General features: G+C 35.1%; 1 protein-coding gene across 1 annotated transcript in view; it reads right to left on the reverse strand.

Annotated features, from left to right (window-relative positions):
* Positions 1-6,785: 6,785 nt before the first annotated feature.
* Positions 6,786-21,383, reverse strand: part of LOC132156114 (ran-binding protein 10-like) — a 28,839-nt gene continuing 14,241 nt past the window's right edge. Inside the window, exons 4-15 of the mRNA XM_059564982.1 lie at positions 17,817-17,984; positions 17,679-17,701; positions 16,620-16,804; positions 16,370-16,482; positions 14,546-14,654; positions 12,257-12,405; positions 10,778-10,970; positions 10,464-10,600; positions 9,359-9,504; positions 8,844-8,955; positions 8,498-8,653; positions 6,786-7,736 (exon numbers count right to left, since the gene is read on the reverse strand). Of these exons, the coding sequence (XP_059420965.1) occupies positions 8,523-8,653; positions 8,844-8,955; positions 9,359-9,504; positions 10,464-10,600; positions 10,778-10,970; positions 12,257-12,405; positions 14,546-14,654; positions 16,370-16,482; positions 16,620-16,804; positions 17,679-17,701; positions 17,817-17,984 (1,466 nt within the window). The 3' untranslated portion in view covers positions 6,786-7,736; positions 8,498-8,522. The remainder of the gene's footprint in view (positions 7,737-8,497; positions 8,654-8,843; positions 8,956-9,358; positions 9,505-10,463; positions 10,601-10,777; positions 10,971-12,256; positions 12,406-14,545; positions 14,655-16,369; positions 16,483-16,619; positions 16,805-17,678; positions 17,702-17,816; positions 17,985-21,383) is intronic.

The following is a 21,383-nucleotide window of genomic DNA, read 5'->3' on the forward strand; positions in this document are numbered from 1 at the left end:
TGGGACAAATCGACCGTATTCATTTGTATTGACTCCGAGGACAGTCGATGAGAAGTGTGCTAGCTACCACTGGGGTGCCTGACGTTATCACTTGCACCTCCGAGGATTCGAGAGATGAACAAATCACATGTGGAAATGATGCGTGTCTTGTTTTGGATTCATCTCACTTTTAATGACGCCTCTTGCATTGATGATGATGGAAGATGAGGAGGAGGAGGAGGAAAATACAAGTGTTAAACCAGATCTGATCAGTGTTGATTATGCTTGTTTGCTCATCGCATCTCATTCTGACGCTGATCGTAGTTTCTGTTACTGAAAATGTCTACCAAAATGTGCTCTACACGATTATTTTAAAGTGTTGGTATTTGCAATCAAGTCATCAATTTAAAGTGTTTATTGATCACTTTTTTAATGTCTCAAAAGTGTGCAGTATGAGATGTGAAGTGTAGTGTTAAGATCATCCCCAATACGGCAACATTTTAAGAAGATGATTGTATTCTCTCACTGTTTGTTCAAAAGATATTTTTAACACTTCCAAGTTGGCTTAATATTCACATTCATTATCTCTGTCAAAAAAGCTAAGTTCCAAGGAAATTGAAACCTCTTTTTGGGTTGCTCTGCTGTCTAATGTTGCATTAAAAGTGTAATTCACCCGAAAAAGTAAATTCGTGGAAATTTACTCAGTCATGTTATTCCAAACCTAATTGACTTAGTCTTCTGTGGAACACAAAAGAAGATATTTGAAGATTTTTGGTAACCCAATAGTTTGCTTACCATTGAGTAACTGAGAACACAGAGACCTTCAGAGGAAAGAAAGTTTAACAGGTTTGGAACAACATGAGGGGAGTAATGGAATTTTCAGTTTTGGGTTAACTATCCTTTTCAGGTTTATAAACAGGTTTGAATTTTGCCTTTTATTGTTTAAAAAAGCATTCAGGCACAGGCTCTTTTTTGAAGGATTTTCCCCTCTCTGTTTATAGTTTTTCTCGCCCTCCAGAAAAATAGGAATCTATATACTTATCTGGCACCAGTGCGGAGTAACTTCAGAAAGACTTGACCTCTCATAGTCTGTCCATTCTCCTGTGTGCTCAGTTTTTCTGTAAAGAGATAAAAATATTAGGAAATTCCTTTCATGTTTGGAAAGGCAAGATTTCTGCACACTGGGACCTTTTTCACGCAGTCCTCTCCTGATGGCCAAAGCTGTGAGGCTTTCTTAGCCTTGGTGGGTGTGTGCATGTGTGTGTTCGTTCTTATTTTTAAAGTATAATCTTACAGAAACAGTACTGAGGTGGACACTGTCAGCCTTGGGCCAAATACTGGTTTCTCTAATGTCCAACAGACCTGATTTGCTGTTTTCAGGCAACTGGTTTCAAGGTGAACGCTTGTTTAGACTGTGGAGATACCGGCCTCAGGACATCCAGTGCTTTAAAGGCTGTCTATCAAACCAAGTGCCCATGATGGACAAAAGGCTTAAATGCATAAAACATCCCAGTGCTTTTTCCAGGTGTACTGATGAGCTAATTATCCTTTATCAGGATTACATTTGGGGATGTTACTAATATATATTTGTTAATCATTCCGAATATTTTGAAGGACATCTCAAGTTTAAAATTTTCAGTTAGAAGCTGTTGCCAGTAAAAATAACCAAGAAGCCAGTCTTTTCATGTCATAACTGATAGGCGTGAATCATGAAGGTGTATCCTTATCCTTATCATAATTATCTGGTTTAACTCGATCTTGAAAACCAATGAGGTGTTACTTCGCCACAAAACTGACATCTATCAGGGTAGCTTTGAATCTGAAAGAGAGTGTAGTTTACTTGAACTGGTCTAGACGTAACATCTGCACAGCTGACACTCAGTGACTCGTTGCCTCTGGTTTTCACAGCAACATTGTTACAAGCAGACAGCAAGGACAGCTGATTTGAAACGTATAGCAAGAGATATCTGGAGAAGCGTGAACTGTCGCTTTGTTGACTAGATTTAATTAATAGGTTTTATTGGTATACTGTAGATGGAGGGAGTAAATGAAAAGCGCTGGGTTTTAAGAAAAATAAGTGATGGCATGTAAACTACATAGAACAGCACACAACTGGAGCACCAATAATACCACATGAGCATTATTTTTTTTGTTCGTATGTCAATGTATATGTATAAATAGAAAAATGAAATGACGGCCACTTTTGTACACAAGGAGCCCTTTTTATAAAAAAGAGCATTTTATATATATGTGTAAAATATGGAAAGTATTTTTCTTATTCTTGTACTTTTGTATGTATATTAGAATTCTGGAGAGGAGGTTTCTATTTCTTTTGAGTATCACAAACAAAACTCAAATCTTTAGACGCTTGTGTTTTTATTCTAATTAGATGGGTCAAGGTGTACAATGCTGTGAATGTTATAAGCGGATTATGAAATGTTCTATCAAGATAATAAAAGTATTTAAAGTTGATTTAGGTTTTGTGTTTTTCTTTAAATTATAAAGATTTTTACTAAGTTTTTCAATGATTAGTACAATTTATATAATGTTCAAATCAATCTATACTTTATTGCTATACTCCTATATTATCTGTAGTATTCATGTATTTAGAATTTTTGTAGTTCGTATATTTAACCAAATGATGCATAGAGTTTAATTTGGGACCTGTGGTTTATGTTCCTCATCATTTCAGAAAATATGTAAAAACCTGGTTCTTTCCATTTTAACGAGATGTAGAAGCTGGATGCACTTCATGCACAGTCCAAAGACTGAGCATTAATGCATTACATATAAAGGACACATTAGACTTGCGGTAACTATCTCAGATAGCAGGAAATCAATGTTATGTAACACATCACATATGTCTACATCCGTATGTCTACTAAAATCATAGCAACAGAAACTAAGACTGTTAGTACATTAAAATAATCATAATTAATTGCAAGATTCAACATGTTAAATTTGTTCCTTTTTAAAGGAAAGAAAACAAAATGCATATGTACCAAATTTCTTCTTCTTTTTTTTTTTTGTAATTCTGCAGAAGGACTCCACATGCACAACTGGATATTGCTTGCATTTGATCTGACAGAACTTAAAACTTGTCGCTCAACTAGAACTTTTTAATAAACACATTAGCAAAAACCCATAATTAGCTAATACAAATGTTAAGACCCACTGACATCTGATGAGGGGATCTGATTAATTATTAGTTTTGTTTACTTGTAGAGTTCCTGAGAACCAAATAAAATGTATCAATTTATTTAAATATGTTAGGCAAATATATTTAGCATATTAACTGGTAAAATTGTTGGCTTAAATTATAATGACATATTTGAATATGTACTGTACTTTGGTGTCCGAGGGGGTTTACTGAGGCCCCCCAGTGGACCCCAGTCATCGGGTGAGTTGTGAAAGCAGAGAGAATTGGCGCCCTCTTCTGTCTAATGCTGGTATGAAGATTCAAATCCGTTACTATAGTTACCCAACGGCTCTCACGATTCTCACCTGCAAAATTGACATAAGGGCTCATTTATAAATTGATACAACATAATGAATAGGCAGTAAATGACAGAAACACACCAATAAAGTCCTATCAAATTAAGCAGAATGCTCAACGGCGGAAGTTTTGCAAAAGACCGTCAGTTATTGATGATCCGTGAAAGCGTAAATGCTCTCAGTCTTACATTCAGTTCTGTTACTTCCTTAATGCCATGTTTGTGTAATATTTGAGGCCAAGTCTTTTTTTTTTTATTAATTATTTTTAAAATGACCTACATCTAGAGATGCCTGTGGTGGTCAATAGTGAGCTTTATGTGACGAACTCTCCACATTAAGAGCTTAAACATGTTACTGCTCTTCATGATTTAATGCTTAGTTATGACTTTAAGAAGATGGCAAGGTATGTTCTTATCATAATTATGTATAAACACCAACACAAATGTTGTGTTTTCACAGAAGGGCCAGGGGTCCATGTCCATGTATTTTAACATCCAAACATCCAAAGAAAAGCAGTCCATCTTCAAGAAGGAATGAAGAGAAGAAAAAAAACTTCAGAATTTGTAAGATTTGCTGGAGAAATAATTAAGATTATTTTTGTATTTTTTTTTTCCATGGTTGTTTTAAAAATATCTTTTTAATTCTTTTAAAAAGCCAAAATCAAGAAAAAATTGTATTTTATATATTTTTTTGTAAATTATGAAACCTTATGTTTAAAAAAAAAGTGTCCCACATTTACATGTCATTACCAAAACAGTGCATGTTTAATCCATTGGCTGAGATTGAAATGTATTACACCCCTACATTTATGATCAGGAAATATTTATGTGTCCCTTACTCTCATTGGGTGAGATGGGCCCCATCATTTTAAAAGAGGTAAATGTGTTCAAAAGTCAGAAAAATCTGTGTTTAACACTACCGAACACCTTTTTCTGCAATTAAACACTTTTTTGGGAGTTATTCCATCCTCATAACTGGGGGAAATAAACAATATTTTAGTGGTGTTTTAGTATGCAAGTTAAAATTCTGTAATGTGATGTGGTCGCTTACTGAAGCATTACTGTCATTACCGAAACATGGAATGTTTTGTCAAAAATAAAGTATACTGAATTATCAACTAAGATGTTATGATAGTTTTTGGTTTAATGTATATTCAAACTAATGAATCTTTAACTTTGAAATATGATCAAGTATGATCATGCAGTATGATCACGTTTTCAAAATACAAATCTCATAAATTAAACTTGAAATATTGTTTAAAATGTAATTGTTATTGATTTGCCTCTGGGAAAAAAAAGTAATAAAATAGCAACAAAAAAATTACAATGGAGATGTAAGCAAAATATTAATAGGTTAATATAACCCTTCTAATTAAAGTATTATTACTGTGTTTCCATAGTGGCATATTTGGGCAGAGAAAGATTGGGGAGACAAATATTACAAAACTGTCTGAAATTACAAAATGAGAATGAACTGTACAATTACCAGAAATGTGTACCTTGAATATTATACAATTTGCATAGACAATTTTTTTTCCAAAACGTTTTTAACCGTCTAACTCTGGACCAATTCTGTAAAATGGAAGTATTTCTTTCAGTAAATGCAGGATAAATATTTTACTATATTCAAATGCATTTATAAAATACAGATTTTATGGATTCAACATAAAATGTGCAGGAACAATTAATTTTAATACAAAGAGTCAACGGCAAAAAAAGGACACAAAACAGACACAATTAGTCATGGATGTGTATTTTAATAAAAATAATTCTGTCAAAATTAAACGAGTACAATATTTCTTTATCATGTTTCCAGTACATATGTCTCTTTTATTTTCTTTTTTTAGTGTTTTTCTTTTTTATGTTGTTTTAAAGGTTTTAAAGGTTCATGCTAAGTAGAGGGTAACTCATTTCACAAGTTCTAAAACAAAACAAAAAAACCTCAAATAAAATTAAAATCATAATAAAAGTAAATTGTGCACAGCTTGCTGTACTCCATTCCGTTCGCCCTGCTACATTGTCTTTTGAGGCAATCGCCACATGAGAAGACCTTGACAAAGATTTTGGCTACTTTCTTCCCTTCCATGTATGTACGTAGGTCCCTATTTAAAGCCAATAAGAAGTTCTATAATGGATTACTTCCAAACGACAATATTCATTATAGGTGGTTAGATTATGACGAGTTCCAAAACATACTTGGCATTAAAAAAACCACCCCATGACAAAAGATCTACAACGTACAGACCAGTAGAAGTATGAGTGCTTCTATATCAACTATTTTGTAACTCAAACATAAGTAAAAAGTTACACAAGATGTCCCCATGCAACAAGATACCACCATTTAACAACCAAATTGACCCATTTTGCAAAGTAAAATGGTAAAACAAGATTGTTTGGGAACAGGATGTGTAAAATTCCCGCCCAACACAATCAGATTGACACATAAACACTGCTAAAAATAAATGGTGGGGCTATAATCTGTGATTTTACTCTGTCTTAGAGCCTATATTCAATATGTAACTCCATTGTTGGGAAGGCCAACTTTATTTTTGCTATTGAGGAGCATGTGCAACCTTCCAGCGACCCTGTGACCTCTGACTCCAGCCAGATGATCTGCAGGTCAACCTGCGCTACACATACCTTCCGTTAAACAGCTGTCATGAATCAACAAGCTAGACAGCACTGTCCTAAGAGTAAATGAACAAAAGCAGGTGTAGATACGGAATGTAACAATCTCATGATGGCCAGCAGCGAAAAAGTGAGAAATAAAATCGACTAAGCTACATTCAACACCACGACGGCGTGCTGGCGAGTAAAATGCTGGGTTGACATGGGATCGATTTAGTGTTTTTCCTTCATGGATGATCAGATTAAAAGAAAGAAGAAGAAAAAAAAGAGAAACACAGGCTGCTAATGGGAAATAAAAAGATGAGATGCTCTAGGTGCTTAATAAATAATTTTGTTTGTTTCTGTTCATTTGCAGGAACGCTGGGTCAGTCAATTGTCTTGCATGCTGCAAGTTCATACTCTGTCCCTCCATTACTGAACAGGAGAGGTAGACAGATACAGTAATGCATCATGTGCATTCATTGAAGTACAGTGCATCCAATGGTAAGAAACTTGAACAACAGTACTCAACAGCCAATGAAACAACCAATAACAAGCTGAAGTGGTGTCAGTTTTAGTTATTAATCTAACAGGAGAACTATCAACACAGTGACACTATTCACATGGGTAGAAAACGTACAGACTTCGTATACAAAGTTACTCAGTAAGCTTTAGTGGAGCTTCTCAGTAATCAAACTACTGAGCTTAATGTTCTTTTGTCAAAAATGTTGCGTTTTTATTTGGTACAGCCACAAATATCAGAAAACCACTTGTTTACTTCAATATACCTAAATTAAAACTTAAAACTTGAGTGTAAGTTGACATTTTATGGTACCCACTGCTATAAAGATGTTAAAATATCAGTAAAATAGATGTATTTTTGGGCAAAGGTCTATGTTTGAAAATATAATTCATCTACATTGGACACAAGGGTAAGTGTGCGTCGTCGCTGCGTGATTGTGTCGAATCAAACTCGTGCTGGTGCCTGAGATACTGAAGTAGCTTAAAAGACACTAGGAGCCATGCATTATCTCACCCTCTCTCACACACTTACGGCAATGAAACATTGTAAGCTCACACTTAATTCATGTATGCGCAACACCAGCGTCCATTTAATTCCAAAAGGGGCTGTTGAGGTTGACCAAATAAAAACAAAAAAAACTGTAGAATTTGCTTGTACATAGAAAAGGACTTGCTTAGACACTCACAGTATGATCTGGTGAAGAGACACCTGTGTCCGCAAATATCCCGAACATCTGTCTAAATACCTGAGCTCTGACTGAGAAAACCAGAGTGAGTAGCTCAAATTTTCAGTAGGAACTTACCATTACGTCTGTTTTTGATATGCACTGAATTCACCCATGAAAAAAACATAATTGTTTGGGAAGTTGATTTGTTTCAAGATGAGCACAACAAACAGACAAAATATAAACTAAAATAAAAATGACTAGATAAACAGAATAATTAATTAATCTTTAAATAGTGTCACACAATTTGTATTTGATAATACTAAATTAAAAAGAAGCCTCTCTTCTCGTTTCTATTCGATCTGCTCGGCTGCTTCTGGCAAACGGCAAGTGACACACCAATTCAAACGCTTGTTCTCGTCATGGCAGCCAACCAGAAAGTCCTCCTCTTAGCCGTCCTGAACACTGCCTGAAGGAAATACAAATGGGTTATTGCATGTGCAAGACTTTTGATTCATTAGCAGGCAAATAACTAGCAGAATAACAAAGTGCAGTAACCTGTAATGCTATTTGTGCTACAAACCAGTGTGTTTTTGATTATGATACTAAATAATAAGCTAATATCACAGTTTGCAATATTATCAAGCAGCATAACACTGTTTTTGTACAGCTAAAACAACTGGAAGCGAATGACCCCGGAAGCCTCACACATTCAAGTTACAATTGGCCACACCTGCTCTTATGTAAAAAAAAAAAAAAAAAGGCAGATACTACTGAATTAAAATAAAACCACAAGTGGGAAAAAAAGTGAAGTGAAGAAAAAATATAAAATAGTGAATTTGACAAACGCTAAAAGAACAAACAATAAACCGCATCTATGAATGTGCAATAAAATATAAACAAAAATGTAATAATATTACAGAGAAATTAACTTTACTTTTTTTTATTATTATTATTATTTATGAATGCTGCATGGTCTGATTTACTTAATCTTGCTAAACTTTACAAAACCATCCACCCACCAATTAATTGCGTTTCATATTTTCTGATAAAGTGTTGTGTGTCTTGTTATACCCAGAATCATTTATGTTCCTATGTTACAAGGGGTGAAAAATTAAAAATGAATTCTGACTTGAATTAAAACAAACTAAGCTAATAACCTAAACTACATTTTACAACCAAATTTCTGTATAAAAATACAAATGTAGGATTTGTCAAAACTATAATTACCTTGGTGCTCCCTCCTGGACTGGTGCTAGTGCAAAAAGTTGTCGACTCTGGCGAAGGAGCAGGAACCAGAGCGAACCCTGGCCATCAGCTGCACACACTCGGTGGCCTGACCCAGAGCCAGCATGAGTGGAGGCTGTTTGGGCAAATTCTGAGACTCTAAAGGAGGGAAAAGATCACACATATTAAAACTAGTAAAAAAAAAAAAAAAAAACGACTTGTGGCCATGTTACCAGATCACTACAAGCTAATTTATTGGTCTCATGTGACTGCAGCCACATTTAAATGAAAAGGCCTACATAAGAGATCATGTTTTCCAGAACTTTCTAGTGTGTGATCTGAGACCTACCCAGAATAGCGCTGTTGAGAGCGGAGCAGATCGCCTCTCTTTGCATGGGGTCCAACTGCTGGCCCACGGGGCAGTTCCAGGGGTCTGAGTACGCCAGCAGACTGAATGCATCCTGAACTCAAACACATACATTGGCGAGTGGGCACAAAGGATGCAAGTGTACTGCTCCCCACAGGGCTAATCAACTTTCCACTTGAACTGTGTATTTACATCAGCAACAAACTCAAGTGGTAGAGCAATGTGTTAGCAGCGCAAGGTTGTGGGTTCAATTCCCAGGGAACACATGTTAGGTAAAAACTGTTAGCCTGAATGCACTGTTAGTCGCTTTGGATAAAAGCGTCTGCTAAATGCATACATTTAATTTAATTCAAACAAGAGGCAGAAGAGTTGAACAGATTTGTTTATATGCTTGGAATTTTACTGTGAGTCTAATAGACCACTTCACCAATATTTAATATAAAACTGATGAATTATGATTGTACAGTTTCACTCCTCTTTCCCTCTATCTCTCCTACCTGCAGCATCTTCTTGTGAGTGGTGTTCTTGCCATATTGGCGGCAGAGCTGCTCGCTGAGGGCCTGAAGCTCTCTGCCGAACTGGATCATTCTCTCGGTGGCCGCCTGGTTTCCTCCACACAGCTGTCTTGAGCTGCAGCTATCATCTACAGGAGCAGACAAAGCATAGCGCACATAGCTACTGTGGTTGATAAAAATTGCTTCAATATAGTACAGCTCGGAAATCTCGCCTAAATTGCTTTATTAATCTGAGGATATGATTAATAAGAAAGTGGAACTATTTGGGAATGCAAATATTGCCAAATGTATTATAATACAATACAACATAATATAATTCACACTATATATTCATGGTATATAAAGATGTTTTAATGTTTTTTGAAGTCTCATTTATTCGATCAGAAATACAATAAAAACAGTAATACTGTGAAATAATTGTTTTCAATTTGAATATATTTTAAAATGTAAATTATTTATGTAAGGGCCATGACTTCAGTCTTCAGTGTCACAAAATCCTTCAGAAATCTTCTTATGATTTCTTATTATTATCTATGCTGAAAATGTTCATATTTTTGTGGAAATTGTGAAAAAAATCTTTTTTTTCAGAACTTTTTAATTACTAGAAAGTTTCATATAACAGAATTTATTTGTAATAAAAATATTTTGTAATATTATAAATGTCATTTTAAGACATCCTTGCTGAATTAAAATATATATTTCTTTTTTAAGTTACTGACCCCATAATGTTCAACAACGAAATAATGTAATATAAAAAATTCCTCCATATAATAGTCTTAAAAAATAAATAACTAAAAAACCCTGAGCACTGTGTGCTATAAAAAAAATACACACTTTACAAAAACTTTGCAACTACAAAAGATAACATCCTCTCTTTGTAACCTTGGAGAAAAACATTTAATGGGCTGAATTATAGCGAAGCTCAATTTAGCAGCTCTCAAGGGGGAGAAGGACAGAGAAAGGACTAGTCAGAGTGAAGAATGAATAAGGGATGAGAAGAATATTTTTTAAAAGCCTTTCTCACAGCATGCTGAGTCTGACGTTGAAAGTTCTGCATGTGTGGTGTGTGTGCGGGCATGTCCCGTACCTGCAACTCCATTGCCAACACCGTTGTCATCCGCCTGCAGGATTTCCTGGTGTTTGTATGTGCCATTCATAATGCGAGTTGAGCTTTCTGTCACGCCGTTGCTGTAATGTTCTGCCTCTATTTCCATCTCACTATCACTGTCAGCACACAAAAATACATTGTCAACAGCAGAGCTGGTCTCTAGAGAATGCAAGTACATAACATTTGTGAACAAGTTCAATTTTACATGCTTGGGCTTGCTTGCATGCAACTGCATATTCTGTTTTTCTGTCTGGCTTAAAGCTGCAACTACCATCCCAAACAACAACACAAACCTAGTCTCCTGGTTGCTGGTGGCACTGTGGGGCTGTGACTTGGTGGAGTCGGTAGAGTTGGACTCGGAGTAATTGACGGAGGAAGGAGAGGAGGATGGAGAGGAGGAGGTGGAGCTTACGCCTGTGTATTTGTTGTGGCTCTTATTTTTGTTAGTAGGGTTGACCCCGTTACTGCATGTGGGACTGTCTGCACCTGAGTCATGAGGACAGAAAAAAACAATAAGAAACAGTATGAATGTGTTCTCTGGGAGAATTTCCTCATGATCATCAGATCCACACAGAATCGAAGCCTGCCGAATTCTGAATTTCAACTTCTGTTCTTCCCAAAGATCTATTCATCCTTCAACTCGTGCATCTTGGTTTAACAAATATTTGGTCTAATTTGATTCTTGCTTTCAGCTAACAATTAGACTAGTTGACTCAAATAAGAAATAAATGAATAAATATTCAACAAATTAGATTTGTAAATCAAAAGATGTAAAAAGTACACATCATGGTGGTATTGTTGAACCAAATTTAACATATTAATAAATTGACTGTAATAATAATAATAACAAAAAAGAATTAATCGATGATTAACTGCTTCCAATTGCATATATCTCCACCCTACACTTTTTGGGAAAGTGTTAAATAGTTCAAGACAATTTAACAGAAACACTGTAGACAAAAATCATTAATAAATATCAAGGACATATGTGACCTCAAAATAAATAAAGACTAATAATAATATGGTAACACTTTAGATTAGGAAACACATATTCACTATTAACTAATTATATTTCCCCCCCAATAGACTCCTTATTCGTGGTTATTAATAGTTAGTAAGTTAAGTTTAGGTATTGGGTTGGGTTAAGGGATCTAGGACACTGTCATGCAGAATAACAATCTGTCTAATAAGTACATGTACTAATAAACAGCCAATATGCTAGTAATATGCATGCTAAGAAGCAACTAGTTAATAGTGAGAATTGGACCTTAAAATAAAGTGTTAGCAATAATATTTAGCAAAAAAAAAAAAGCCTATTTTAGAAGCATAACAAATTTTTGCACTGTAACATTATTTTTACGTAAATATAATGAAAAAAAAAATTCTCTCATGACTGTAATGTGAAACAATATAATAAATCATAAGCATGAGTTCATTTAGATCTATAATTAAGAAAATGTATGAAGTGCAACTGGAAATACACAATGTGGGATTTGCTGCACTGAGTTTAATATTGATGATTTTAATATAAAGAACTGACTGCTGTATTAAGGTAATGAATAGATGAATAGATAATATATTCAGCCGGTTGGCTGCCATTCATTTTTTTATATTTATGTTAATGAGCATTTAGGGGAGAAAATTGCTTTAAATGCCATGCAAATAATGTCACACTTTTCGATTTGTTATTTTTGACTCAACCAAATACATTTAAATCACAAAGTGCTTAACTTTTAAGTAACACCACAGATGTTAGTATGTGGTCGTGTTACCTGTGTTGTGCACGTGAGCATTGGTGGCTCCGTGCCGCGGGCTCAGGTTGGGGGAGCCAGAATAGCTGTCCTGTGATTTAGGAGAGTGGACACTAAAGCACCGTACCTCACTATCTGTACCATTCACCATCTCCACAAATTGCCGACACCTAAGGGACAGCAGCAAAAATCACTTTTATACCAGTGACATCTCACACACAAATACACACGCACTTCAGACCTGCCAATCCATTCAAATGTCTGTCAACCAGTTCTGTTATCCATTATGCCTACTGACTGACACTGTCGGCTCAGCAATCCAGTAAACTGTCTGCTTGTCATTCAACTGTTATCCATCACAGAGAGAAAGAGGAGTCAGCTCACACTGCTTCCTTCCCACACATCCTAGCACTATTGCCACAGCAGCATGATCTGACATCTGATGACATCCAACAGTGCAGTTAAATAATAACACACACGCACTTCCATATAAGGTTATATATATATATATATATATATATATATATATATATATATATATATATATAAAAATCTGTTTCACCTTTATGTCAAAACATAACAACCAAAGAAACGCAACAGCGATTGTTTCCAAAGAAAAATGTAACATTACACACACGCAGCAAATGTGCCATAAATGCTAGTAACATGTTGAGAAAAGGGATTATTGCTCCGTAGCGCTAAGACTGATTGTCTAAATGCAATTTGCTTGAGGAACAAAGATCAAGGATATCTCGTTTTCAATGCATGACAAAGAATTATTAAAGGGATAGTTCACCCAAAAATGAAAATTGTCATCATCATTTTGATCATGAGTTTCTTTCTTCTAATATTTTAAAGAATATGGGCAGGGCAACCAGAGTTGATAGTCCATAGTTTGTAGAAAATATATATGTATTGTGGAAGACAATGAGGACCATCAATAGTTTGGTTTACACACATTTTTCAAAATATCACCTTGTTTTTTGTTTTGTTTTTTAGCAGAAGAAAGAAATCCATACAGTTCTTGAAAAACTGACATCTTTTCATTTTTGGAGCGAACTATCCCTTTAAAACCTAAGAACAGAAGTCTAACAGTATCAATATAAAACTCACATTACATTACACTAACACTCATTTCTTTAATGCTTATATTTTTTTGTAATAAAAAAAAAAAGAACACTGTTGCCAGAAAACACTCAACACAAGAAATAATTAATAATACTTGCCTGGTTTGTCCAATGACAGACGCTTTGAACATACACTACTGTTTAAAAAAAAAAAAAGTCTCTTTTGCCCAATACTAAATTTATTTGATATAAATACAGTATAAATTGTAATATCGTAAAATATTATTACAATTTAAATAACAATTTAGAATTTTAAAATGTAATTTATTCCTTTGATAGCAAAGCTGAATTTTCAGCAGCCATTTCTCCAGTCCTTTAGAAATAATTCTAAAATGCTGATTTACTGATCAAAAATAATTTCTTATCATAATCAATGTTGAAAACACTTGCTGCTTAATATTTTTGTGGAAACTGTGATCCACTGCTTTCAAGATTGTTTGGATGAGTAGAATGTTCAAAAGTGAAAAACAATTTAACTGTAACTTTTGTACACTCCCATCTCTGCAAGCCCAAACCAAAACTATTTTCCCCATTTACTCTCGATATCTTTTTTTTTTTTTTTAAGTAGCAAGTAGATTTACAAACCTTTCCATTTCTTTCACTTCAGCTATTGTTTGAAACCACTTATTGCATGCAATTAAAAGTCACTGCTCTCCCCAAAACCTCCAAGCAAGATAAATATTTGGAAGTATGGCCTGCATATTATAAAAAAAACATCTACAGTTCAGTAACTGATGTATGACTTGTAATGATTACTAAAAAAAAAAAGTTAGTTCAAAGGCAGCTCATTTTCCACCTTGTGCAATAGTATGACTAATCGTATCAGTGCAGCTCAGACCAAAGCAACCATGACCCTTTTTTTGCAGTCAGTGAGTGTTTTTGCTATAAAGACAAGTAATAAAAATAGAGCCAATTCGTCAGAATGACCATAGGGCGCTTTAGAACCTTCATTCTGTATAACACAGAGTTAAAGATTGCCCTAATCTCAAGCTGCATGTTTTCTGAGCCCTCTTTCACTATGAAACTCCAGAAAGCTGTGGCTGTTCGAATACAACTGAGCTCTACTGATCCCCAGAGTTGAGAACACATTTTCATTTGTTTCAGGATTTAAGCAATTCCTCTTGATCCATTCCAAACAAAAAAGGCACACACATGGTTCTCAGAGGCTGCTAGACATACTCACTTCAACATGAAGAGTAAATTGGGGTTGTGTTCTAGGAGTCCGGGGTACAACAGCTGTGTTGCGTCAATGGCTTCTCCAACACGTCCTGCCAATACCAGCTTCTGTATTCCTTTAAGCACAAAGAAGAAACAACTAGTGTGTTTAGATTTTTGTTAAAGTGGTCATATCATACATTTTTTTATAACTCAATAGTTCTCCCTAAGGTCCACTTACAATGTTATTAAAGTGTTTTGAGCATTCATTATTTAGTTTTATGATCATTTTCCGCGTCTATGACTCTTTTAAACAGGTTTTTTATTACTCTTGTGCTTTGAAGGTCTATGTAACTGCCCTCCTCACAGGTGAAATAATAAATGGCACTTAGATGCAAGCTAAGGGTTTGCTGTCTGAGGGTATGCTGCCAATATAGGTTTTAAATGTTCCATTTAAATATAGTTTTTAAATGCTCTTTCTCTTACAGCTGTTTGCAAAGCTTGAATCAGATTGTTACAGATATGCATAATAATGTATAATGAAATATTCAGCCCTGAAGTTAAAAACGGTCCTTTAAAATAGGGTGACCTGGACTTGTCCTGGTCAGGGTTTCTAAATTGTTTCAAATGTCCAGGCCTTGGCTTTGTGTTACTTTTGTTTGCATATTCGCTGAAGGTAATGAGTGAAAAGTAGTTTAACCTATGTAGTGCAGGCATGTGTACATATTCAACCAATCGTGGTGTGCATTAAAAGTGGGATCTATAGAGAACGGTTAAAACAATGTAACATTATGTGCTCAACTTTAACCGCTGCGCCACGAAAAACCTTCATAAAGTTGAAAAAGCAGCATGGTGCATTAGTCAAAGTTGTGCATATAATGTTGCATTCAGCGTCTCATGCATGCATGAGTACCATGTTTTGTATGAGGACAGTAGAGAGCATGTAAATACGAAAATAAAGCCAAATCCTGGACATTTTAGTCAATTTAGAAATCCTGGCCAGAACATGTCAGGGAAAAGGAGGATGTACTGTATGGTAACCCTTAAAAAAAAATCTATTATTGGGATTTTTCAGGATATGCAGAGCTGTAGGTGCTACACACACATCAGAAAAAAAACAAGGTTTGGAGAACAGTTTCCACTATTTTTGTTCTTATTTTTTTTTAGGAATTATAGAATCAATGCTTCATACTTGTTACCTGAAAGATATCTGAGTGAGTAGAAGCTTTGAAACTTAGTTTCAATGTATAGTACATATTCGTTTTGCAATGGAGAAGTTTTAAATTCTAAAAGCTACAGCATGCTTTTATTGTACATTGGACTCTTTTAACATTGGAAAATTTGATTACTCATTATAATATACCAATTTTCAGCATTAAATTATACTCCTATGGACTCTGCCTTTCTTTGTGAGCAAAATCACACATAACATTTAATCTATCTCATGGTTTATACTGAAATGCATTCAACAAGATTTATTAAATTCACTCAGTTGTAGCCAGTGCCAGATAACCAATTATGCTAACATTAAATATTCAGAGTGTTCATTACAGTTTAAATCAAATATGCTTTATTATGACTCTAAATGAGAAATTGATAAAATACTCATAACTCATCATCCAAAAAAAGCAATAGTTTTGCTTGTTCCATAAAAAATTTAGTTCCATGTGACAGTTATATTTTCCTATACCCAAACCACAAATGACATGGGAAGATCTGAACTCATTACCAGTGTTATGTCTACATTAATTCCGCCACATATTCAAATCACGCAAGATATAATTATATTTTATCTCGATTTATTTTGTTCCATTTACTTTTAGCTAAACCAGTTGACTTCATTCGTACTCACTCTGTCTGTTTTTTATGGAGGTTTGGTCCTCTTGGATCATGGTCTCTGTGGCTCTGGAAAAGGCCATTGCTGTGGCACAATACCCATGATGCACTAGGTAGCTGGACACCATACTGCAGATATAAACATAAAAAGGTTAATATGAGGAGAAGAAACATTATGAATCCCGAATAAGCAGCATGACATCAAGTATATGTTTTTAATCATGTTTTAGACTGCTGAATTTATTCTAAGTTGACTGGCTGCTCACTTCTGCAGAACAGACTGCCAGTCTCCCAGTCTTTCTCCGATGGGGAAGCGGGCAATCATGCTGTGGATCTTGGCCCTCCATTCGCTCATGTAGTCCTCAATGTCAAACACAAAAGGCTGCTGGCCAAAATTAGCATCTACTATCTCCCCTGGAGTCTGTAGCCCTACTGTGGGGTACAGGTTAGGCTGTAATGAGAGACAGAGACAAAAAGAGAGAGCTGAGAGTCTGCTCAGAAGGTCTACATGTACACCGTCAGTAATTCTCAGCACAGGGGATGTTCTCTCAACTGAAGCTCCATACAGAAACATAAATCCTAATCTGCGCTCATAACTAGACTACACCACACATCAATCTCCCATTAAAGGTATTCATTTAACAGACGCAGAGTGACTCACAAATGACGAACGCTACAATGCAAGCGATTCATTCTAGGGGGAGAGTAACATTAGAACTGCTGAAATACAAAGATCCAAAGTTGGGCAGAAAAGTACAAGCTAGCACACAGATACAGGCTTGATAGAGGCCTTGACGTGAAATTTAAAAGTAGCATGAAATTTTTGATAAAAACATTTTCATTTAAAACAGTCACAGTCTTCTTTACTGATTTGTGAGTGGTGTCATTTTAGTATTATTTATATACTAGTTTATATATTATCCATATCAGGTAATTTGTTGTTTAATTTTGTCGTGTGCTTTTGTCATTATTTGTATTTAAATATTTCCATTTAGCCCTATTTTTTTTTTTTTTTACTTATGTTTCAGCTTTATTAACTGTAGTGTTCCTGTGGCTCAAGTGGTAAATCAATGTGTTAGCAGCACAAGGTTGTGGGTTTGATTCCCAGGGAACACATGTTAGGTAAAAACTGAATGCACTGTTAGTCGCTTTGGATAAAAGCATCTGCTAAATGCATAAATTTAATTTCATTTAGACAACTCATTTTCATTTAAGTTTCTTAAGATTTATCTAATATTTATACTTAATTTTAAATAAATAAATAAATATAAATAATTTTAGTTTTAGATTACACTGTTTAAGAGAGATCTGTGTGCTTTACTTACTGGCAGATCTGTGAAAGCCACACCTGGAGGGAAAAGAACAGCTTAGTATTGTGGATTCCGAGATTACATTAGAGAGATATAAAAAGTTGAGCCCCGAAATTGATTTCTATTGACTTAAGCATTAAATTAAATTATTACCTAAACTGTGCCCATTCTTGGTGTAAAAGCATGTGTTATTGATGAGGTTCACGCAGCAGCCAATGACGTCGCCCGTTGTGAAGGTTGGGCCATACGGTTGGCCAGTCCCTGAAGAGCAAAAGGAGTGTCCATCGTCACCATGGTAACCATAGGAGTGCTTGTCCCAACCTAAGGTGAGAAAGAGAAATGCAATCATTAAAATGGGTATCACTTGGATTCAAAAACTGCATTTCCTGCACTGATGTTTGGGACAATTCTGTAAAGTGGATATAAATATGCTAAAACATGTAAGACGGCGATGACAGTACTACACTTTTATTGGAAGCTAAAAGCATAAACAAATTTGCGTATGTATGTAATAATCAAATATGCATGGGATGTCAACAATGGTGTTGCACTTATATAAAGATCTAGGAGGGCACAGATCTTGCCAGCTAGTAAGGAATCTTGTTTCTGCCTCTGTACTGATAGTCACAGAATGAGTCGGAGCTGATTTTAAGCCTGCAGCATTTGATATGCCATCTGGTCTACAGCATCATAAAATACTGCTTCTTACATAATTTATGAGCATTATTCCCATAATTGTGTAGAAAAGAATATGTGTGGGACCCTCTCTAGGTAGGCAGCAAAACTCTTGGATAAAATAATCAGGCTGGATTACAGAAAAAAAAAAAAGAAATAAAAAACACTCAGGTCCTGACTGTAACCACTGACAATGGCCCTTGTGGGCAGAAGTTGGCTTTCCAGCTGTTCTGAAACAAGTACTGCATTTATGACAGGCGCAGTTAGGGTTTTTTATAACAACATAAAGAGAATATGTCCTTTAAAATGCTACATCCACTCCGAGGCTCGTTCGGTGGGCAGCTGGACAAGCCTGTGTGTAAATTTTACAAGACCATTTGAACAATTCAATAAACCTTGTACTGCCTCAAACCACCAAGAGGAGGAGTCCATCTAAATCACTGACAGGGGCGATCTGACTCGAAACATGAATGTTAGCAGACAATTGTGATTACATTATAAAAATGGTATTGCGTAAGCAAATATTTTTATGGTCACTATGCGAAATGGAGTAAACAAGTGCATTCTGAGAATGGCAGATTGAACAGAAACAAAAAGAATGAAAAAAAACAACAAAAAAAAGAAAGTAAAGCAGTGGATGTAGGGGGCTTGTGGTGTGGTATTAGATTAATCTGCAGAGCAGTGCGGGCAGGGATATTACTCCTAAAGCAAAGCTCAGTGTTCCCTTCATGCTAATGAAATGGGCAGAACTCCAGTATAGGATCAGAGACATGGAGGTCAGCGGGACACATTAAAACCATTACACTCAAACTGCACACATACACATACCCACACATGCAAACATACAATTCATTCAATTCACCATACATTCTCATAAGAAACTACAGTGACTTCAAGAGATTTATATATATATATATATATATATATATATATATATATATATATATATATATATATATATATATACACACACACATAAACACACACACACATTTATATATAATATATGAAAAAAAAAACATTTTATAATAACATATATACATTTTTTCAAATGTTTTCATATGCATTACTACACATCACATTGTATATAGCTTATACATGATGTAAATATACATATACATTTACATTACATTTAAATTATATTTTTATTATTATTTATACTTAATAATGTATATATAATGTATTATTTATTATATTAAATTCTTTTATTATGTTAAATTACTCAAATTTGTATTAATTTAGCTAAACAAATTGCCTTTATCATTTGCTTTCCAATGAACCAGCTTTGTTCTATAAAACACAATTATAAAATCATCAGACCTAAAGGAAACATGATTTTTCCAGCATAAACTCTAATCCAGCAAACTTGTCAGAAAACCCTTGTCAGACTGTGACGAGTGGGGCGGGGCTGAGAGCCGTGGGAATGGAGTGAGGCCGGTGGAGTGATTTGGAAATGAGCGACACCTGCGCCACTCACTGGTCTCGAGTCCCACGGAGGAGAACGTTAGGATATAAGAGGAGCTACGACAGTGAAAGACGAGAGAGGACCAGGCCTGGGTTTTATTTTGTGTTTTGGTATTGGTTGTGTGCGACAGTTGTCTGCGAGGGGCTGTCACGCTGTTTTGTGTTTATTTTATTATTAAAGTTTCATTTAAATGTCCGCCGGTTCCCCCCTCCTTCTTCCTGTGATTACGAACGTTTCTATAGCATTACACAGGCCAATAAAATTGAACATAAAAACCTTTCTCAGACCCCAAATGTTGTCCCAACTAGTCAAACAGAGTTGTCTGAACAAATAATTTCATATTGCTGAACAGTGTTGGGGGTAACACATTACAAGTAACGCGAGTTGCGTAATCAGATTACTTTTTTCAAGTAACTAGTAGAGTAACGCATTACTTTTTAATTTGCAAGAGAATATCTGAGTTACTTTTCCAAATAAGTAACACAAGTTACTTTTTTCCAATTTATTGATTGACAGCTCTCCTGTTCCCATGATGAGAGAAATCTGTTACTGTAGCTCTAAAATAAATATGAATATGCATATCCCTCTCACTCACAAAAACTGAATATTCCTCTCACTCACAAAAACAAAACCACACACAGATGCAGTATTCTTCAAAATAAATAAATATAATGCAACTTAGAATATGACGTTAAACAACACAAATATCCATTCTGTTGACCAATGTTTTTGCTTCTGACCTTCGATGATCCAGTTCATCAATACTAATAAGCAAAAATTACTCAACAAAAATTTGTGTGTCTTTTTTTTATTGCTGAAGTGTGTTGAAATTTCTTCTTCAGCATTCTACCGTATAGCCGTAAATTTGCTTTCCCTTCAGCCTGAGGTTTATTCATTTCACTTTTGGTGTGAAAAGGCTTTTATATTTGCCAAAAACAGTACTTCTTTATTTTAGAAACAAACAAGCAAGCCCTGTCCAGATTTAAAAAGGAACGCAAAAGTAACGTATCGTATTACTTTCCATGAAAAGTGACGAAGTAACATAATTAGTTACTTTTTCATGGAGTAATGCAATATTGTAATGTATTACTTTTAAAAGCAACTTTCCCCAACACGGTTGCTAAAAAGTTCTGAAGTTCCCAGCATGCATTGCAGCATGAATAAATTATAAAGATACTATTAAAGGTTTATTGTTTTGCTGTTTGCAGGCTTCATTTAAAGGGGTCATATGATGTTGCTAAAAATAATTTTTTTTAACATATTTGGTGTAATGAAATGTGTTTATATGGTTTAAGTTTAAAAAAACACATTATTTTTTCAAATACTATACATTATTGTTTCACCTCTATGCCCTCCCTTTCTGAAATGTGTCATTTTTTACAAAGCTCATCGTTTTGAAAAGCAAGGTGTGCTCGGATTAGCCATCTATCCAGTACTCATAGGTGTGATCGACAAAGGACAAAAAAGCAGGAAACTATACGGTGCACTTACCCCCCCCCCCCCCCCCCCACCACCACACGCACACAGTGACATAATTTATATAGTATAATAATAAATTAATAAAAAATATTGTACTTGTT

This window comes from Carassius carassius, chromosome 13 (assembly GCF_963082965.1).
Source record: "Carassius carassius chromosome 13, fCarCar2.1, whole genome shotgun sequence".
NCBI classification, from domain to species: Eukaryota; Metazoa; Chordata; class Actinopteri; order Cypriniformes; family Cyprinidae; genus Carassius; species Carassius carassius.